Source organism: Halyomorpha halys, unplaced genomic scaffold (genome assembly GCF_000696795.3).
Source record: "Halyomorpha halys isolate HHAL.00 unplaced genomic scaffold, Hhal_1.1 Scaffold1217.1, whole genome shotgun sequence".
In the NCBI taxonomy this organism is placed as follows: domain Eukaryota; kingdom Metazoa; phylum Arthropoda; class Insecta; order Hemiptera; family Pentatomidae; genus Halyomorpha; species Halyomorpha halys.
Window position 1 is genome coordinate 362,985 of NW_027108416.1, and position 23,231 is coordinate 386,215.

Here is a 23,231-nt window from a genome sequence, read left to right on the forward strand (position 1 = left end):
TTATATGTAACAAAATTATCTAGCTGTATCACATGAAATATAATTTTTGAGGTTAGTACAATAATCATTTTTTATCAGTTGGTTATTCATTTGTGATTAATTCTTATGTGAACTAATAGGACCTTTAAGATCTTTTGACAGTAAAAGATTAATTATGAACAATAATGGAGCAGTTCCTATATAAGGAAAGGATAATTAATAATGCTCTATATATGATAAAAGATAATATCATGCTTTAATCATGACTGTGAAAAAAAAACACCTAAGTATACCTATTGCTAGTACTAACTACTGAACTGCTTTTCTAAAAAAACAAAACAAAAAACAATGATATACCACAGTTGATTTTTTTTTCTTTATGAACTACAAATCTTTAAAATAATCAAGAACAGATTTTCCTAAGTAGATTACATTAAACTCATTATTTTTTCTCGGTTTTTTTCTAAAAATATACATTTCATAAGATACAACCAACAATTTGGTGTAATCATTTTCCATCATTACTTTAAATATGACATTTAGCAAAATATAAATTCAAATTTAGATTAATTCTACCAAAAATCATATTCGAAATTAGTTTCTTCAATTGAATCATTCATTTTGAAAAGAGATCAAACTCAGATGTTCCTACTTAATATGTTTTGTTACTTCATTGAGCATAGATTCTTCCATTACATATGGAAATAAATCACTTATCAATATAATAAAGCAATTGTGTTTAAAGCCAAATGAACCGTAACAAAGCAATATAACTTTTACTAGTATTCTTAATAACACAAATATTTGAATTAGTTTCAATTCATTTCATCTAAATGTATTTTGTCCTATGACAATCATAACAAAGATTTTTGGACACTCATAAGATAAGCTATTATTCTTAATATGCCTATCAAGCAATCTCATCAACAAAAGAAAAGTATCAAAACATTAAAAGTCGGAATTTTTATCAGTTTTGACTGTCCCACAACTTCTACTGAAATCTTTGTTAAAGAATTTCAAGCAATTATTTGTTTTTGTTATTTTAATTCTTCTGTTTTGTATTAATGTTTGCACCATGTTTGATTAATATATACAAGGCTTTTAAACACTATACTTTTAAAAATAAATATTGATAACAAATATTATGACTAACCCCTGAAAAATTCTATGTTCATCTTGAAAACAGATCATTTTTTTGAAAGAAAAGTCATACTTTGAGACAACTATGATTCCACAATTTTGGAATTTTGGCCATGAACAATTGTTCTGAAGGAGGGAGTCCTTTCTACACATCAGAAACCTAATATAAGTTTAATTTTACCTCAAAAAAGGCGGTATGCCAAGGAGGTTGGTTTTTTTTTTTTCAGTAATAATGGTCTCTGAAAATTTTAAGTGGCAGACAAGGTGGCACAGTCAAAACTGAATAAAAATGAGCATAAATGGATCAAAATTGTGATTAAAAAATATATAATATATATAAAGGATAAAGAATATGATTCCAAGTTAAACTTTGGTCTCTTGAACATCCATGTGAGATACCTCATTTCCCCCCAATAATCTTTAATTATTATTTTAAGGTATCTGATGGGCAAAATGTTAAGTATTCCTATCTCAAAAATGTTCTGGAGGGAGAGGTATGCAGATTCCTCCCAGAAATTCCTATGAGGAGAATGGAGTAGCTAATATCAGCCATGGAGTCAGGAGATCCTCCTATGACACAAGCAGCCTCTTATGGGAGTATCTGGTCTTACTGTTTAGATTTTTAAATTAATGTATAAAACAGAGAGCTATAAATATTCAAGCTACAAAACAAAGTTCTAGTTCTTATTTTTTGTTTCTATTTAATTAAAATTCTGTATTAAATTTATTTAATTTTCGTTATTTCAATTTATCTATTTTTATAAAAATTTCTTAAAAAGCGTAGTTTTATTTATTTTTTCTGAAAATTAAATTACATCAAAATATGTTATGTCCCCCATGTGGAGTTGCTAGTCTTCCATCGGATGCCTCCCCAGTTGGTGGATTGGGAATGCTCACCAGATCTGGTGGGTACTGGGAAAATAAAATAAACAGGACCAAAACAAGCATCAAATCCAGACGCAACTGATTCTTTAGTGGGCGGCGGCGTCCTGGTCAGGGTCTGTTCCCATACATATTAGGGACACATCTAACAGAAAGTATAAAATGTGATTCCCATAGCCAATATGGAGTGATACAATACAATTATTGCCATTTTATGGAATTTTTTTAAATTTTTCAATTATAACCAGTATGTTTAAGTTAGGTACCTCAAAATCTCTGCCCCCTTCACTATCCAGGAACCTACACCACCACTTAACTCTAAAATTTCACTACAATATTTTCTACAAGCCACATTGTAAAATTGGACAAAACATGGAGTCGGCTTGAACTCCTTCCTTCTTCTAGTGGCTTTCTCATTCACTTATAATGAGTTGATATAGGTGGACAGGGTTAAAATCCCTAAACAGAGATCATAACACCTAAAATAATAAGAAGGGAATTCTTCTCTACCCACCCTGCTCCAGAAATCCCATAATTAAGTCTGAGCTTATCTTATCTTTAAAATATTTGCTAAGAGCAAGTGTTTGAAAATAAAATTTACTTATATCAAGCCACATTGTAAAATAGGCCAAAACTGGGAATCGGTATTATGTTCAATGATACAAATAATATAAGAACTTTGAGAAAACATAGCCCATAGTCACAATGATACAAATAATATAAGAACTTTGAGAAAACATAGCCCATAGTCACAATGAAGAGGTAAGGTACTGTGCTACCAACTCCCGGGATCTGGATTCGAATCCAGCTATAGCATGTAATTATTTATTCTGTTACTGTAGCCATGAATCAACCCTTTGCTTCTGTGCTCCGGAGTCCATCCAGCCTCATAAAGTGGGTTTCCTTAATTGGGAACAAATCTGGTGGTTAAAGGTGTTCACAAACAAATCACCTCCTTGTATAACTGTTGTTCAAGTAACAGTAATTCCTTACAAAGTATTGAGTCTCGGACCATTCATGAGTCGTAATGGTACAGATTTTCATTTTCTATATTTCAACATTTTCAAATTTTAAAAATTCAATCCCCTATGCCAGTAAATATCAATTTGTGAATGCAAATTTATGGCTATATTTTCTATATACTATCAAGCTTCAAATTTGTTCTCAGGTGATTGTTTTTTTTGTTACTTACTTGATTCTTCAAAGCAACCATTGATATTTCTAAATCATAAATACTGGTTGAATTGTATTCAAAATATCAAAAAAGTATTCAGATAATTAACCTACAGGAACATAATTTTAATATTTATAAGTATTTTGAAACACTATTCATTAAAAATTACACATTAAGCTGAAATGATTGAATAAGGCAACTGTCAGGGATTGTGGTGAGCAAGTAAAAATTTATCAAATTCTTAATCAAACTTTTTTCTAATAACCTTCTAAATTTTCTATATTCAGGAAAAATACTTGATGGTTATTTACCTGTGACAAAGAAATCAAATAGCAGCGAGCAGCAATCTTCACAGTTATAATTTCTTTGCTTATGCTATGGCTCTGTAGGTGATCCCAAGTTTTGTGATCTACAAGCTTTAATATACTTTTAAAAAACAGGTGATTATAATTTAAAAACTTAAGAAATTTACCTCCTCAAAATGAAGGCACAAAATATTCACTTCTACAATTCAATGACTTTGTTTTAAGCCAAAATTATTTAATACATTACCTTAATAGTCCAAAATTTCCTCTAATTTAATTTTTATACCTAGGCTAGTATAAATCATAAGTGGAAAAATTATTATACTTTTTATTTTCTGTCATGCCTCTGATGTTTTTACATAGTAATTTTTGTAATATTTACAATATATTTTAAATTTGATTATATAATATTTTGAAAACCAATATATTTTAAAGTATAACCATATCTATAGAATTAAGTGCTGTAAGTATGAAAATATATATTCATGTTTTAATAGTATATTTCAGCTCATGTATCATTAAAAAAAAATTACACAACTCATATTCTCCAAAAGCTTATATATATTCCTCAAAAATAATTTTTAATAAAGCTACAAAAACTTGGACTGCATTCTAATTTCACTTCCATCTGAATAATTGAATAATTTACAATGAACTGAATTTTCAAACATTTTTTTTTTTTTATTTTATTTAGTTTCAAGTTTCCTATAAAAATTAATATAAACTTCATTTTTTCTTTTATTTCTTATTGAAATGATGCAGGTTATGACCATAGCAAAACTTGGAAATATTAACCAATTAATATGGATCTTTAATTCCATTCATAAATACTAATGGATCTAAAAATGATTAATAATATATTTTCAGGAAAAATATTTAATTTTATAAGTAACGAGGAGTTAAGATCACAATTGGAAAAATACAGTAAAAAAAACCAATGATAAACGAACAAATATGATTTTTTAGAATAATAATAGGATGTAGAAAACAAGTAAAAATTCAGAAGGCTTAATAAGACAGGTATAATAAATGGATGTATATCGTTCATTAACTTAACTCCTACACCTTTTTTACATTATTATTAAGTAACTAATTAACGACTTATGTTTAAAAATTTTATTCACTAATTGTTACCAGTTAATGAGCTAATAACAGCGATGAACACATGTTTATATAGTGGTAATGCTCAGTTAAAAGTTCCATGCCAAATTGTTTACATCAATTCTATATTCTAATACGTAATACTTTCAAAACTCAGTAACAAAAAAAATTGTAATAAGCGTTGTAAAAATATTACATAATTGTAATCCATAACCTAAAACAAAGTTGGAAATAACATAACTTATAAGTTAAGTTAAGTTATAACAGTAATACACATCAGGAATGACTTACAAAATTGTCTGTGTATTTGTGCAATAATATTTCACTTAATTATTCATTATAAATGAAAAGATAGATACAAATATATAATATAATAAAACATAAACGACTATTATATAACAAGAATATTAAAAATTATTATGTATAAAAAATTAATTAATATGACTTTTTTTACCCTCCTAAATAACAATTTCAACAACTAAGTTGAGAATAATTAAAAAAATGTTTTATCTTGAGTAAAAGCTCCAGCCATTGAAATATCAGTTTTTGAAACTCGCACATGGAGTCGCTGTGGGGTAGGCCTAGAATGCCGGTGAGGCCTAGGAGAAGTAGCACGAAGAATGAATTCTTTTTCTGTTGCCGGAGGGAGGACTGAATTATTTGTATTTTCTCCAGTAGAACTTGCTCCACTATCTAAATCACCAATGAGGCAAGCCTTTGAACAAAATTAAATTAATACATAATTTCATTTTATCAAGCATATAAAACTAATATTCATACGTAAGTGTTTATGAAACATCATTCTTGGGATTGCATAGCATGACTCTTTGAGATTCTATAATTTTATATTTTCCTAAAGTATTTTTCTGTGCTAATTTCAGATCTATAATCAGTTCTTTCATTGGGAGAAAGGGATATTTTATGTTGGTAAGTTGGCTACACTTTGTTTTACCCAGTTGACTGTTAGGTGGGAAAAATACCTAGTTCATTTTTGGCAAATTATAGTGCTGTGAGGTTCTATTTGCACCCATATGTAATTGGTATAGTTTCTTTAGAAATGATTTCTCATATAATTTTGAATAACCCAAATGTGTTGAGTTAAATTTGTGGTAGCTATGCAGTTAATTAGAAAACACAGGACATTACAAGTTTTGTGAGGAATGTCTACTAAGTATAATTCTGTATAAGTCTAGGTGACGAACTGCAAGATAGATGAACAGTACTAGAATTGAAATTTTATATGTATTGAGAGACTGGCACTGTGGATAAATAATGCTAAAAAATCAATTCCTTATGCAATCAATGGTTTGGAGGGAGCCAAAAAATCATGTTCAAGATTGTTAATTGTTAATATGGTAAGTCTTCAAAGGCCAGAATCCTATTACTCTTGTTTTCGAACCTTTGAACACTTCTTCAGCCATATGACCAGTCACAAAAAATTATTGTCTCCCTGTCCCAATTCTACATCCCACGATGTGCCACAGGCGAGCAGCTCAGAAAATGAATGCAATAATGTTGGTGATAGCAAGCCAGAAGAAGATTCTATGTCAAAATTATACAATAAAAATTAACTTAAAATGTTGTATAAATAAATTTAATTAATGTAACTTGAATCTGAAAAAAATACTTCTAAACGCTAGCAGATTTGAGTAAAAAGTAATTGCAATTATTTGATAAACTACTATAATTATAATTGTGGTTCTCCGATTATAATTACAAGCTGAGCCAAAGTAATTGAAATTACCAATTACTTTCTAATATCATTTTTTTTTCTCTAACATTTTAATATAATCACAAGTAACTGTAACTACAAATATTTAACATAAAAACAGAAAAATTCTTTTTTACAATGGCTCCAAAAAAACATTAATTCTAATAGTATCTTAAATTACTTCAGTATAATTGTTCTTTAAAATCATTAATATTTTATGTTTCGGACAATTTAACAGTTATCTTGGTATAATTTTAGTGCAACTGAAACATGTAATTGAAGATGTAATTAAATTACTCATGTAATGATTACTTCCCAACTCTGACCATTATGGTAAAGAATGAAAGTAAAAAATCTTCTACTATTCCCAGTTTCTCCTCCTGGAATAAGACCAGATGATATTAAGGGTTTATTGAATTTCTTCAATGTAATTCACAAACCAAATCAAATGAAGTTATTGGTAGCCTCATAGTTATTTTAAAATAGTTGACATTGGTTTAGCTCAATACCCTCTCTTCCAAAAAGATAAGCACCACTTTTAATATAGGAAGGATAAGGTGAATGATTCCATCAAGAAAATGTTACCAATGAAGGGAATCAAGGAAGAATGTCTTCAACCAATGCCAGAAAGAACTTGAAGGAATTAAATCAACAAAGAAATGGAATTGCGATGTCATATTAGCATTTTTTAAGAGAATATATAACATTATCTAATGTAATACAGTGTGTTGTAATTTTGAAAATCTTTGATTAAATCTGAAATAATAATTTCATCTGAAATTTTCATTTAAACAACTAAAATTATGTAACAGAGTAAGTGAATAAGATAACATGAAATAAAAGTAAACTAAGATAAAGCTGAAAAGTATGTAAAAATACGAGAAAATTTATATAAAAATGAACAAAGTAATTTTACTTATTAATTTAATTTGATTATTTTAAATATTTTTAGACGCTCCTTACTTTACTTGTATTTTATGTTACATAATTTTATTTGTTGGTGTGTTTTTTTAGCCCTGATGAAGCCCTGCAAATTGGTGCGAAACATTGGCACATAATAAATAGTTTATTTACTATGTAATTATTTTGACCGCACCTGGACCTTCATTTTGTTAATTACTCATAGTCAATCAATGATTTTCCAAAATAAAAAAACCTTGAAAGTGATTCAAATGAAAATCTTACATTACACAGAAAGACTAAATTCAGCACATAAAATATTTTTAAGACGATCTTAAAGTAGTAAAATAACACTTCAAAACTTTTTAAATGTATTATTTTTATAATTTTTAAAACAATTTGATTAATTGATTCTACCAATAATTGATAATTATGACAAAATCAAGAATAATAAATAAAAAAATACCAAAGATTATTGAACACAGTTTTTATAAGGAAAATAATGAAGTTCAGAAAACAAAAATTAGTCCTTGTCTGACCAAACTAAATAACAATAACCAAACAAATAAAATGTTTAATTTAACTGAAAATTAAATTAAAATTTTCATCATATGCATTTGAAAGAATACATTTTTAATAGAGGTTTAAATTTTTGAAGGATCATGAAGATCATTTTCCAAAAACATTTATATCGATTAAATTTGTAAGATAAATCTCACCTTACGAGCATCAACAAAAATTGTTTTGAGTTTAGAAGCAATTGATCCAGTACTTCCACCAGGCAGAACAGTTTCACCTTCACTAACAATCTTGCAAGCGAATTCCTTAGCAATTTCATCACTTCCCAACTTTGATTCTAGAGATTTAATCTGGGAAACTATTGTTTCAGCATAACCTAATTCAAAGCACAGCTCCTATAAAGAAAAATATAACTTTTTAGTGAAATGTTTTATCTTACATTAAGGGAAGAACACCAAAAATTTTTGAAAATTAAACATTGTGTAAAATATTTGACCTATGGGTCAACTGGATAATTTCGAAGGTTGAGATAATAATTGAATAGTGTGACCTTGACAATGTAAATATAGTTGAGGAGACTGCATCACGGGAAATTAAATGGGTTTGTAAAGTACTCAAGATGGATAACCAATGAATTACTAACAGGATGATCTGCAATAATATATCATAGGGTTCAATCGAAACATAGGTGAGATTATAGGCAAGGGCTATCTATACTTTAGGCCTCATTATGCTTTTTATAATTATTATTATCAATAAAATGAAAGCCCAAATAAAATACAGAACATTAATTTGCAATAAATCAATAGCAGTTTAGTGATTGGAAACTGGAATGCTCACGATTGTAATTAAATCCCATGGAATCAAAATTAAGTGAACAATTTACTGACATTTAATAAAATAATGTCAGCCATTAAACATGTAAATTATTTGAGGGGTATATAACCTTCATTATCACTAGTCACTAATAAGTTCATTATTGATTATTATTCATACAAAGATATTGACTGAATTTGTATTATTACCTGATATCTGTGCACATCCATCGGATTATTTCTAGAAAGTGCTTCAACTCTTTTAATAGCTTGTTGAACAGTATTTTGCAGCGATGGAATCTGAATATCTTTGGCTTCTTCATACAACGTTTCAACCGCAGCGTGGGCCAGAACAGCTATCACCAGCAGCCCAGATGATGCTAAAACATAATTTTTATTGGCTAAAATATTTGCCTTACTTACAATGTATCTGGAAAAAATCTGACTTGGAATACTCAAACTAAAATAGGAGCACAAAAAAATACCTAAGCCTAACAGACGACATGGACTTGCAGCCAAATTAATTGCTATAAACAATCCCTAATAATCAAACTACTGCAATAAAAGTCAATTTAAGTCAATTTTCAAATATTGTTTAGAATTCTAAAAGGACAACTGTTATAATAATAAATTCAGAATTTTTAAACAAAAAATCTAAGATGGGTAGTAAATGTCTGATTTTCAATTTGAACTATAAACTAAATTTCAATCTAGACATACTATAAGTCAAAGATGACAAACAAAAAAATAAAAGTTAGCAAATATAAAACTTTATAACCTCAAAGGCACAAATACCATTGCCACAGGTCTTTACTTATCCATAGATAAAAATAGCACAAAAATATTAATTTGTACTGATTCAATTTCTATTCTACAAAATGTAGCAAATTTAAATAAAATTGGAACCACAGTAAATCAAATAAGCAATTATATAGAAATATTAAACTACTTCGTAAAACTGAGAACTTTCTATGGATCCCTGGACACACCGGGATACCAGGAAATGAAGCATGAACACCCTTTACAAATAGATTCCAACCGACACCGCCAATAGATATCAAATTGTTAAGACTGCGCCTAACCTGATAATATGTGGCAAAATTTATGATAATAAAGAAAATTATGCAGTAAAAAAAAAATTAGGAAAACAATAAAAGATAGGAACAACAAGTAGACAAAAATCTAAAAAGGCCGTAATAACCAAATAGTTGATCGCTCAGAAAAAGAAAAAAAACAGTAATCTAAGCTCAACGAGAACAGTCATTGGAAAGATATAAGATGAAAGAAAACGGTCAGGTTAGTAGTTTTGGAAGAAGGATTAGGAAACCAAACAAGCTTCTTCTGTGACTTTTGGTCCACATTTGAATGCAGAAGTCAATTATATAGAGAAGAAAGAATGTTGTTAAGTGGCAATGCTGACACAAAAAAAGACAAGTTGCCTGCAGGTTTTAAAATAGAGAGTCAGTAAATTTATACACTTGTGAAATGGTAAATAAATCAGCAGAAACTTTAAGAGTGTAGTACGAAACAACTATTAATTACTAAAATCCAAGAAATTTTTAAAAACACTGTTTGCTGAAAATCCCTATTTATCATAGGAATACATTATTATTTAAAATAAATCACATTAACAATAAATAATTTTCATGTAAATTTATGATAAAAGAAGAAATTTTAAAAGAGTATAATTAAAGAATACCTGGAGTCTGGGATTCCAGAAAATGAAGAGCTTTCTCTGCTTCTCTGGTTTCATCAAATAATCTTTTTTGCCGGTTTGCAGGAACTGGTTTTGCAGAATCCCAAACTTCTAGCCATGTGTTGCCGGGAAGTGTCATTCTTGCGCTTAACTTTCCTAAAATTAAATGGAAAACATTAGTTAATAATAAATAATTATAAAACATATACAATCCCTTTCAAAGCTATTGTATATCTATACTTATAGGCTATTATATAAGTAAAAGTTCAACAGGAATTTAGGGCAACATTTAAAAATGTTTTCAAATCACTAAAACTAATAAAGATAAGTTATATATAATATATGAGAAAAACATAGATGATAATTTCTTTTCAAACAATGTTTACAGGTTTTAATATTTCCAAGTTGTTGCAAGCTATCATTGTGTTATGACATAAAATTAGCAAAAAGATTTTTAAGAATTGAAAGCTGATTCATCAGTTCCTGAGATAAGAATTACTGAAGTAATGATTTAAAAATTGATATTCTATTGAGGTAAGGATGATGAAAAAGAAATCATGTAAAACATATATACAATACAGTTTTTTTTTTTTTTTAATTGGGACTTTCTGCAGAAGAAGGGCCCATAGATAAATTCACTGTTTTCGAGAAATACTAAATAAAAAGTTCGCCCTTTCAGGGTCACAGGAAAATATTCTAATGTTTTAAGTCCCTCAGAATATATATATATATACATATTGTATTGATAAATGGTATCCATATATTTAAGATAATTGTTTTAACTATTTAGTGATAGGACAAGTAACGAAGCAATTATAATAAAATCTTGTAAATAATAAGTCTTTATTTATTCTATATCATCCTCCGCTCTCCAAATACTTATAATTCGTTAACTTGGGTTTAGATGGAGTTTAAATAAATAAAATTCAATAATATGACAAGGAAATGTGTTACAAAATTAAAAACAAATAAAAAATAATATAAGAGCATTTTTACATATTTAGCTGGGCCCATAATGGTAGAAAAGATGAGATCTAAGGATATTTAAATATTGGCTAGAGGAACCAGGATTAGGGTATAGAACAAATTTATAAGAATTACTACTACTACTAGTAGTAATATTGTACTTTTAAAGGGCTATCACACAAACTTAAGAAGTAAAAAATGTCTGCACTTTATTTGAAATTTTATAACAAATTTATCTTATACCTTTCCTCTGCCCAAATTGATCTTCTCCTTCTTCCTCTACCCAGTCTCTGGGAGAATACCATCTAATAAAATCTTCTATGCAAGCTCCAGGATTTGCAGCCTATAACAAAATTACAAATAATAATTCCAAAAATAGATAAGAAAAGATGACTAAATTGATCAAAGAAAATTTAAAAAACAAATTTAGCAAATAGATAGTTAAAAATAACCTTGAAGGATTCCATATCCGAGAGAAGAGAAGCACTCATAATTTTTGCTCTCAGTTGCGAACCTTCTGCATCAGATCCCAACTGAATTAGAACTTGAGCATCTTCTTCAAGCTGATCTTCTGTTTTTGGAGTGGCGCCCTGGGCAGAGGGTAAAATTATAATTTTGATTTTTCCTGTAGGTAATAACTTAAGTTGCTACATTTCTCTCACTACAAATATAGTTATTACAAAAAAACTTATTCTTGATTATAAAATAAAAGTCAGAAATAGTGAATATTATTGTGAGACTTTTTAAATTGGTAAGCATGATGACAAAATTTCTAGAAGGAAATGGATAGAATTAACCATAAGATAAAACATTGTGAACATTTTAGTTTTATATAAAAATTGTTAAGATAATGTTAAAATTGAATGGTATCGTTATAGGAATTATATTACCTCAAGATGAGGAAAATATGAAAGGTTGTTGTGAAATAAAGAATGTTTTAACAATATTATAAGGGCAATAATTGTTCACCTCATTGACCATTCAATAATAAACAACTATATTTATGTGTTTGTATCTTTTTTAGCCCTGATGAAGCCCTGCAACGTGGGGCGAAACGTTGGCTCAATAAAATAGTATATTCTACTATTTGAGTTTTTTTGACCGCACCCGGACCATATTCCTTTCATCTTTACATGGCATTTCAAGATTTTATTTTTCTGATATTTGAGCTCTGCAGCGAAAAAAACATTTTTTTTTTTTTTAAAGGATTTTCTTAACTAATTAATTAATAATAAAATATATAGAAACATTACTTACCATTGTTCGGTAACTTCTGTTCAATTGTATGTAATGTTTCTATTTATTTTCATTCTACATATTTTTTAGTGTACATTAGATAAGAAAATTTGCTAAAAAAAACTATTATTTTTTTCAGAGTAGGACATGAATATGAACACAATAAAATCAATACAGTTGTTTATTATTGACTGAACTTCAAGATCCTTAAAAATATATATCAAAGTTGCATTTTGCACTTATAAAATAATATTGGACCAATAGTATGTCGAATAGAATAGATTGATATATAGAATTTTAAAAACTTCTGATTATGAACATTCAGGGATTTTCAGCATTTTTTTCTTTACACATGAAAAAATTCAGTAGTCAACTAAAAATCCTCAATATGAACTGGGAAAGATTGTAGATTTTTATTATTATTTTTTTAGTGTTGAAAAATACTCAAGTAATTTGCTTTGGGAAGTTAAAATCTAAATTATTAATTAACTTAAACTTTTATTTTATTACTATTAATTAACTTTTATTTTATTATTATTAATTAACTTAAACTTTTATTTTATTTTATTAGCTAATCAGCTTGGGTTAAAACTAAATTCAAAATATAATTACGATAACAACATACAACTAAAATAAATTAAATAATCGCATAATTTACCTGTGTTACAGGTATGTACAGAGGCTGGCCTGTGTTGATCATTTTGAGAGAATTATGCTGTGACAGCCTGCCAAGGGGAGTCGTGATGGGTGCCTTAGCCTCATCCTCTACGTTCTCATCGCAATCAAAGAATTCATCGTCTGATTCATCTAGGTATACATATTAGTCTTATATAAATCGGGAAATATTGACAATATCAATTGATAATATTACAAATTCCATTTTGTAACTGAATTACCTGAAATTCTAGAGAATATCTAGTTTCTATAAGAATTCTATTTAATGGAAAGATAAAATTGGAAGACTCAAAGTTTTTTGGGATCTGTATGTATATATATTTTCCAAAATGTCAGAATGCTACTCAAACTCTAGACTTAAAGTTCAGAACTTGAGAAAAATATTACTGCAGAACTTTATTTTTGTAGAAATACTGTTTTATTGAAGAATAATAATACAATCTGCCACAATCAAGGGCAATAACTATTTGTGTTCAGAGTATTCATCCATACTATAAATACAGAAAAAGAAAAAAAAAAGTATCATGATTTCTCAATAAAATCATATTCAGAAATATTTTTCTATCCCTTGCATATTAAACTTGTTTTTTAAAAAAATAAAATTGAAGTAAAATATAGTAATGTAAAAATAAAAGGACAGTAGGGTTTTGGGAAATTAAAAGTATTTTTCTTATATGTTGTAATATTTCAAGTTGAGAAAAAATGTCAATAGTCCTGAATAAAAAAACAAAAAATATTAGATTATTTGGAACTGTTATGATATTAATTTAATATTTATTTTTGTTTTTAAAAATATAAGACGTGGGAAATTAGCCAGCGAAAAAGACAATTAATAAATTATGACATCAATGTTTAAAGTATGTTCAAAAACACTAGTATTATGTAAGGATGTAATATAATAATAATAATATGAAAGCAATTTTTATAGGTTGTTTCCTTAAAAGTAGCCTCAGGGCCGAAACTTTGGGTATTTTTTTAAATAAAAAATTAAGAGTAAAATTAGATCATTGAAATTAGTGTTAAAAGATTCTTTACTGATTTTGTGTTCCTTGCAGGTCAAACTCGCCTGTCCCTCCAATTGGAAAATTTAACGATTTTAAACCACAGTGCATCGCGATGATTTAAGGTAGATAAGGTCTTAGAATAAAGAACGAATGAAGTAAGGTAATAATAATAATGAAGGCCTAAAGAACTCGAAGGTTCGATGCCGATACCACCAAACGCTCTCTACAAACACCCTTCCAGTGATACCCCTCCAAACCAAATTCTACTAAATCAATTTTTACGCAATCCTCCCTTCAACGTTTCGGTCTACCCCTCGGGCGTTTACCGGTCGGTTCAGAGTTTATTAACATTTTAGGAATCCGCTCGTTACTAAGCCCTAATATCTTACACGCTCATCTTATACACCGCAATGCTATAACTTGAATTATATATACCGGGAGTAGGTCCCTTAATTCTGCGTTATGCGATCTTCTAAATTCTCCTATTAGGTCATCCTTTTTCGGTCCGAATATTTTGCATGGAGGAAGATAGAAGCGAGTATGCTGTTAAATGGTGTTGGAATGTACCCTTAGCATCCACATATTATAACTAATACGACTAATTTAATATTAAGTTAAAGGCATAAAAACGGTATTAAAAATTGCTCAAATTAATTCATGGGTCGGTGCAAATTTTAAAATTTTATCAATGATGTTACTTGATTAATTGATGACATAAAAAATTATATTCTATAAAAAAATAAACAGCAAGGAGATTAAAATATTTCAGAATCAGATTGTGTTTAATACTATAAAATGAAAGAATAGAAACTTTTATCACAAGACAAATAAGCTAAAATATTACCTAAAAATAAATAAATTATTTTTTTCCTTTGATCTCGGCACTGAATTGAATTACTAATACGAATAAGGACTTTCTCCAGAGCGATAGTAAATATAGTAGAGGTAGAGGAACCGTTAGTAGTTATCTATCCAGCTCCTTTCCCTCCAGTCCGCTCCGGTCATTGCTGGAAGTATACTTTCCTTATCTCGTATTTTATTCATTATTTATTAAAATTATATTAGAAATAAAACTCTACCTTGAATTAGGGTATTCATGATCTTTAGTTTAACATGTTAAAGTGTCTTAAATAGAGAAATATTTTCTTGTTTTAGCATTTTGAAACGATATAACATTTAACAACGCTGAGAGTCTGTATTAACAGACTCACACCTAGAATTTAATCCGATTGAAACTGTGATTCACAGGTGACATCTTAAACTTTGTATATATCGTGTATTTAAACTGGAATAGCCGATAATACTTTTGACCTGCTAAATTCTACAGGCACGTATTAAGGCGGTTCTAGATTTTCGGAAGATATCTTTACTCTTTCCTTGATAGACTTTTCAGACCTTAGAGCAACATCATTTATAAAAAAAAAACTTAATAATATTTTTAAAAATATATTAAAATCAGTATATAAAAAATAAAAAATTAAATTTTCTTCAATTGCTATTAAGGTCCGCTAAATGAAGAATGGCGTCACGCAACTGACGGGCTGAGCTCAACACCAGGTCTGTTGTCGTTTTGATAAGTTAGTTGCTCGTAGTTCGTGTTGTTTTAGTTTCAGACGTTTTTAAAAATATAATAAAGAAATTGATAAAAATAATAATTGAAGCAATTGCATAAGGATAAAGTAATGGGGAAAAACCAGTAAAAAATCCACCAGAAGCTTCTCAGCAAGATATAACATGGACTTTAAATTGATTTGCTCACAATCCTATATTTACAACATTTAGCATGTGAAAACTTTTTATATTTGATACATCGTGAATACCCCAATTATCATAAAAACGTGTACTATTGGTTATAGAAATATCTAATACCTAGCCAATGAACCAAAATCAAAAAACAATTTTTTGGAAAAGTTTCAAAAAAAAAAAATGGTCATATGTTTTTGAAATTTAGCAATGTCTTATCCAAAATTAACATATTCCCTAAAATCAGTAGAAAACAAATAAAAAATTGAGTATACCTCAACATTTAGTAAATATCATGGAGCTTTAGATATAAAGGAATAATAATTATTATTATTTCCGTGAAAAATTATTCATATTGGTTAAACTATACCTGACTCCCTTTTGCCTAGTGCTGCTTCCTCGCTTTTCTTCCTTCTTTCGATACAGCAATTCATCATCTGTAGGAAAACAAAAAATCATGTTTTAAGTACAAATGTATTTTTATTCATGTTAACTACCTCAGGATGTCATATTTTTTTATTCACGCATATTGGGAGAGAAAATTTCGGTGTCCATCACCATATTCATCTCTGTTTAAAAATTACAGAATAAATTATTAAAATTCATTGCTAAAAATTATATTACAATTTTACATAATTTTTATGTACATTATCAAGAGAATTCATATCTTTAATTTTTTTTCTCGCTATTTTTTAGGACGCCATATATTAAAATTAATTTCGCGATATAAATTGCGCTGGAGATTCGTACAGAGGTTCTGAACTCATTATGCTGTGTTCAGTTGCCAATGCCTCTCCTACCATAAGTAAGTTAGGTCACACAAAAAATCAGAGTATATATGAAGAAATTATGATATATGTAAAAAAATTAAAAACGAGACTTATAGATAATTATAATTTTTAAAAAAATAGAAGCAACAGACGATGAAGTATTATATTCAAATACATATTGTCCAGAAATATAGATAAAAAATTAAAGGTATGCTTTTGTACCGATAGTTTACATGAAAAATTGTAAATAAATATTAAAAAATATATTATAATATTTTTATTATAAAATAGTTGAATGGAGATGGATATGGTGTTGGACACCAATAATTGTTCTCCCAATCTGCATGAATAAAAAAATATGAAAACATTAATAAAAGTAAAAATTATAAAAGTCTACATCCAAAAAATAAAAAATAGCAAAAATATAACAATATATTATTATATGAATTCTTAGCAGATCTTAATTGATTCAAGATGATTTTGAGAAATAGTAAAATGTAATATCTATTTTGTACCGATATCTAGATAAACCAATGTTTTGTATTTGTATACCAAGATCAATGGAAAACCGGATAAATAATTATTATACTTCATAAGCTTCAGGATTATGATAATATCTTAGTTTATAATAGGTCAGGAACTATTGGATCTGTGTTGGTAAGGATTTTGGAATTAAAGGAAGTATATCAATTTTCGGCCGAATCGGCAACAAATGGGATGTCCAGGTCTTTACGAATAAGTTTATTTGTGACGTAATAAGGAGCAATAAAGATTTTGGGTTGTAAGGATTAGATACGAGAGGAATTATTTACATTTTTAATCACCATTTCTTTCAAGCAGTATTTTCTTTTTTTTTATTACTTCTGTAATTAATTGTGAAAGACAATATATTAATTATTAATTTATTCGAAAATAAAACCAATATTTTATTTTTAATATTTTGATTTGTTGTTAGAGTATAATAGAGATAAAAGCAAACCTGCAGCTTTTGATGGAGAAGACATGATTTAGGATCCGGAAAACCTGGCGCTACCCTAAAACAAATAAGTAAATAAATAGATTGCTAGTTATGTAATAAATCTTTACATAATTTATTATAAATTAATATATTACTTGTAACAATAACAAAACGAAATGCAACATCTTGAAATAGAGCGTCGGAATGACAAAACTGCACTAATGGAGGATGCAACAGAACTAACTAACATTCTTTAACAGGAATCAGTGAGGCAATGCCACAATTTCCCCGCTATTGTAATCGCCAGGCAACAAGTGAAAGGTATTTTAAAACATACGGAAATATTAATAAATAATATAAGGAATATGTTTTTCCGAAAACCACAAAAAAGTTTTTATTTTATTTACAGAAGAACGTGATAGAAAGATACTACTGTTTTTTCTTTACTGAGGTCGTCCTTAACAGACTTTCCTAAAGCTATTAGAGTTGTTAAAATTAACTTAGGTCCACAGAACAATCCATGGAATATATCAAAAACAAGAAAGAAAGAAACAAATTTGTCAGATGACCAACATTCAAGAAAAGTAATCATATATACTCGACTAATATTCTATGAGCCCCTAAAATAATATCTTACAATCAGATTTGGACCTAGTTAGTCCAAAATATCAATAATACAATCCCTATATAATTACAACAAAAAAAAAACTTTATTGTACAGGCAGGTAGTAAGAAAAAATAGATAGGCATCCTAATAAACGATGACCGAGATAAACTGCCTCTAGTATCAGGCATTAATTTTTAAATAGTATAAATATAGCATTTTTTAAAATTTACTAGTATATCTTAGGTGATATACTATAGAAAGGATGAATAATATAGGCTTAGGAAGCCAAAGGTTCCATGCCGATAGCACCAACATAACCTTTTCAGTGAAGCCCCTCCAAATCCAAATCTATCAAAACAGACTTAACGAAATCTTCGCATCTACGTTTTGGTCTACCCCTCGGATGTTACTATGTTAAATATATTAAAATAAATTTTAACTCCATCTCCTTTCAAAATTTATGCAAATATTTACATGCATCGGAACTTTAAGTGAGAATCAATTCTCACCTTTATAGACCAGTTTAATAAAATATTTACTCAGTCAGATTCTCCACTTGCGGCTTTAGCGCACTTGCTCATCCTCCACTGGCTCATTACCAGTGATGCGGCGAGAGGGATGGGATGCGCTGGGATCTTTTGAGCTCTGCTCTACCCCTCACACGTGGGGGATAGAGTGGGCTCAGGGATCCTCAGGTCGATTGTGTAAATATTGTATATAAGAGTGTAAATATGACTAGAGATTATATTATTTTATCATTATTTTATTTATTTATTTTTTTCATATACATAGTTTGATTATATTCATTTTGTTTATCTTTCTGTTTGTATATATTTTAAGAGAGATTTTTTTTTTCATTCATTTATTTATTTTTATTCTTATTTTATTTTATTTTAGTATGAATGTGATCATTCATCACTATTACCTATTGCCCACAAGTGTGGCTGATTGTAATATTTATCAATAGATAAAAAGTATTAACACATAGTTTGATTATGTTCATTTTGTTTATCTTTCTGTTTGTATATATTTTAAGAGATTTTTTTTTTCATTCATTTATTTATTTTTATTCTTATTTTATTTTATTTTAGTATGAATGTGATCATTCATCACTATTACCTATTGCCCACAAGTGTGGCTGATTGTAATATCTATCAATAGATAAAAAGTATTAAAAAAAAAAAATATTTGTTTCTTCGTGAAGTTTCCGATTTCCTAGTCACATGTGGATTCATAAAATACTAATATGCCATGAGTCCTAAATAATATCTTCCAATCAGATTTGGACCTCGTAAGTCCGAACTATCAATAATTAAATCTTTATATCATTATATAAAAAAAATACTTCATTCAACATAAATCTAGTGAGAAAAAATTACATAGATTAAAATACGAAATCTTCCCATCGACTTACTACCGATGTTACTATGTTAAGTACAGTAAAATAAATTTTAACCCGATATCCTTTTAGAATACTGGTATAACATCGGAAAATTGAGTGAGAATCAAATCAATTCTCACCATTAAAGACCAATTTAATAAAGTATCAACATTATTTTTTTACACAATTCTTAAAGTTTCCGATTTGCCATAGTCACATGTGGATCCATAAAATACTTTTTCCAGTAAAACCGTTACAACTAACTGTTCTTCTTAAGTTTTCTCATACTGAAACCATTAAGACAATTAGCCCGTTGAATTAATTAAACATTTTTCTCACAGTTCTTATTACCATTTCACTGCTGCCGAAAGCCATCGCGCGGTGTGGGTCTGCAGAAACAGGTGTACATAAAAGTGAAGATCAAGATGAAGATAAAGATTGTTAACAAGTGTATGATACTTTTTTGTTTTAATTTATTTTTGAATTGTAACTCAGTTGAACGAGATTCCTAAAAATACCATTTGTGGAACTCAATGGAATTCCTAGCTGAGATCGAATGTAATGTTACGTTCCCATCAACGTCTCGGTCTACTGGCCGAAAGTTAGTACATCCGTTTCTAGAAATGTATTCATAGAATTTTATAAAAATTCTTTGAATAAAATATATCTTTTTAATATTTATAATCTATGCTATGATTTTTATCTGAACAATTTTTTAGATACAGATAATAGAAACAGTTATTTTAGATACCAACTCAACTTTATTTTTAGGCACATTTAAGTTCAATTTTAATTTACATACATTCATATGTTCTGTTTTTACCAATTTTACTCCGTATTTGGCATTTCTCGTTTTTATTTATATCAGAATTTGAATCAGGAAAAGTACGAAAAAATAAAAAATTCTTCAAAATATCAATTGACACACCATTTCAATAAACCGTGGTTTTGTTACTTCAACCTACCAAATCTCAGGTCTTTTTAAATCGATGTCATAGCATAGGATGTCGAGCAATATAAAATAAAATATTAAACTTTTATTATTTTATGTTTAGTAAATTCATTCGTTCTCAGATAATTGATATTAAAGGAAAAAATTATATCAAACTTTAGATTTTTCAGCCACCATATGTGTCGATAAAATCAAATTATTTTTCAGACGCTTATTTGAACTTACAAACCACACTATTCAGTCAAATACAAAGTGTATGCTAATATCAGTTTTTAATTTAAGATATCGTTTGTAAAACTATGTTTATAACAGTGAAATATAGTTGTTTTGATCAAAGGAATAACCTTTACTTAAATAATTACAGTGATTTCGGGGACAACTTATTTATGTTTATGCAATTCTCTGTACCTACTGCTATTTACATAGGAAAACAAATTTTATAATTATTAGTGAAAAATTATATACTTTTAATGCATTAATACAGAAGAGAATGTAATAAAATCAACATAAATACATTAACGGTATATATTTTTAATTACTAATGATCAATTTTTTATTTATGAGTTGTGTTGTATGTCTTGGTGGGGCGGGTCCAGACGGGAAGGACTTCGAAAATCGAAGGAAAAGAAAACTGTTATGGTATGATTTTTTATAAATATTTATTTTTTAAAGATTGTTGACTTAGGCAATTAGCCGGCATTGTAATGAACTATTTTAGTGAATTGGCAAATAAATTATAATGTGTTCGAAGAAACGTTAGCGTTGTTATGTGTGAGTTGAATTATATATTAGTAACATACACAATTTTAAGTTGTCTCCCTGATAATGGCCAAAGGGCCAAAACGTAGGAGAGATAATATTTTTGAGAGAATAGGATTAAAAGAATTGGTGTTTTTATTAAATTTCATTATTTTTAGGACTAACGGGGTCCTTATTATTAGATAGGGGGAAGCTAGGAAACAAAATTTGAGATATAGTTAATAAGAATGACTTTGTTTATAGTGGAAAAAATAACACATAGCATAATATAATAAAAAGTATAATTATAAAGTAACTGTTAAGATGATCTTAACTCTTAAATATAACATACACATCAATATTATAGATGGATGGTTGGATGGATGCATTAACAAAGTAGAACAATACATAATAAATTTTTAAATTTTAAATCTGTTTTTGATACATTGTAGAAATTACACTAAATAAATCTGAAGAATCAGACATTAGCTGAGTCAATCTCACATGGTAAAAAGGAGATCATTCGCTAAAAAGAATCAGATCCGATTTCAACAATTGAAATAATTCTAAGGAAGTTCTGAAAAGGATAGAACCATCATCATATCCACGGCTAGAACTTTCTATTTTGGCAGTTTGTAATGGTTTCCATCTTCTTGCCAACCCAGAGATGAGTATTATCTTCAAGCGACAGCCGGAGGAGCCCTCATTGATTGTCACTACCAGCGAAGCAATCGAGTTATGGAACGGAATGGAGTCGATGAATTATGAATTTTCTTTCGGAGAACGTGATGAGAAAAATCGATTGGAGCGAAAGTGATCGCCTGATTGAATCTTCCTCGCTCAGGTGACGCTCCGCAATCCCTTCCCACGAGGCACGATCTCTGAGCACTGAGTCATTTAGAACATACTCTGCATATCATGCAAAATTAAGGGGCGGAGGGAAAACAATAATGAAATGAAGCAAAGGTCACTGCCAAAAAGGGAGGAAAAATCTCTTGAATTATTTGGGAAATAAAAAAACCATTAAAATAAAAAAATAAATAAAATTATAGACCAATACACAAAGCTGATTCGCGTGACATGTCATAGTTGATCCTAAAACGTGATGGGTAATTTAAGCAGACTGGCAGTTGGAGCTAATTATCAACCAACACTAAACAGTAATGATTGATAAAAAAATTGGACGGAAACGTAAATTGGAGAATCATATATAAAGCAATAAAATAAAAACTTGACAATTTTCCGAAAATCCTAAAAATATGTATAATTAAGATGATTGCTTTTTAAATAAAAATATTATTGGAACAGTAGTTATTAATCTACATCATACCCATAGTTGTGGAAAATTGTTACACTATTCCTAGAAACAAATATTTATAAAAATTAAATAAACTGAATTTAGCCAATTATGCAAGGAAAGCTAAAAAAAAAAAAAAAAAAATAAAGATAAACCAGAAATTAAAGTCATGACAACGAAAGATACTAATATATAAATTATTAAACAATAATTTTGAACAATTTGATACAAAAAATAATAGAATTTAAAAGCAGGTAAATGTATTTTAATTTATGTCTAAACAATCCTTTTTTACACCTCCATAAAGCATCTCCCCTTATGGAGTCCGATTGTGCAGAAATGTATTTCAACAGATATCTCCTTTTATTGAAATAAACCTTCAGCGTTCGTCGGCTTCGAGGCACGTTTGGATTTTTCCTTCAATCTCAACGCAGAAAACCGAAGTTTACGAAGGAGACATTGTTATAACCAGGGCCAGCAGACAACAATGCCCTCTCTGTACAGCCCATAAGGAGGAGGAAGAATAAGATATGTCGAAACGATCTTTCCCCAACAAGAGATGAAGGTATCGATAACCATTCGGATTTAACATCGCATTCACATCGATTATCCACGGCATGAACGCCAAATGGCACAATTTTTGATGAATACGGCAAGTTCAATACCAAAAGACCAATAGACC

At 28.7% G+C, this 23,231-nt stretch overlaps 1 protein-coding gene across 1 annotated transcript; it reads right to left on the bottom strand.

Moving 5' to 3' along the window:
* Window positions 1-4,478: 4,478 nt before the first annotated feature.
* On the bottom strand, window positions 4,479-20,408 carry LOC106688821 (rab3 GTPase-activating protein catalytic subunit). Its single transcript, XM_014433467.3, has 10 exons — window positions 20,395-20,408; window positions 17,596-17,650; window positions 16,217-16,283; window positions 13,083-13,231; window positions 11,641-11,778; window positions 11,432-11,531; window positions 10,226-10,378; window positions 8,737-8,906; window positions 7,912-8,106; window positions 4,479-5,296 (listed from the first exon to the last, which is right to left on the bottom strand). Exons 1-10 carry the CDS (start codon window positions 20,406-20,408, stop codon window positions 5,075-5,077), a joined length of 1,263 nt encoding a protein of 420 aa, XP_014288953.1. The 3' UTR covers window positions 4,479-5,074.
* Window positions 20,409-23,231: the final 2,823 nt, after the last annotated feature.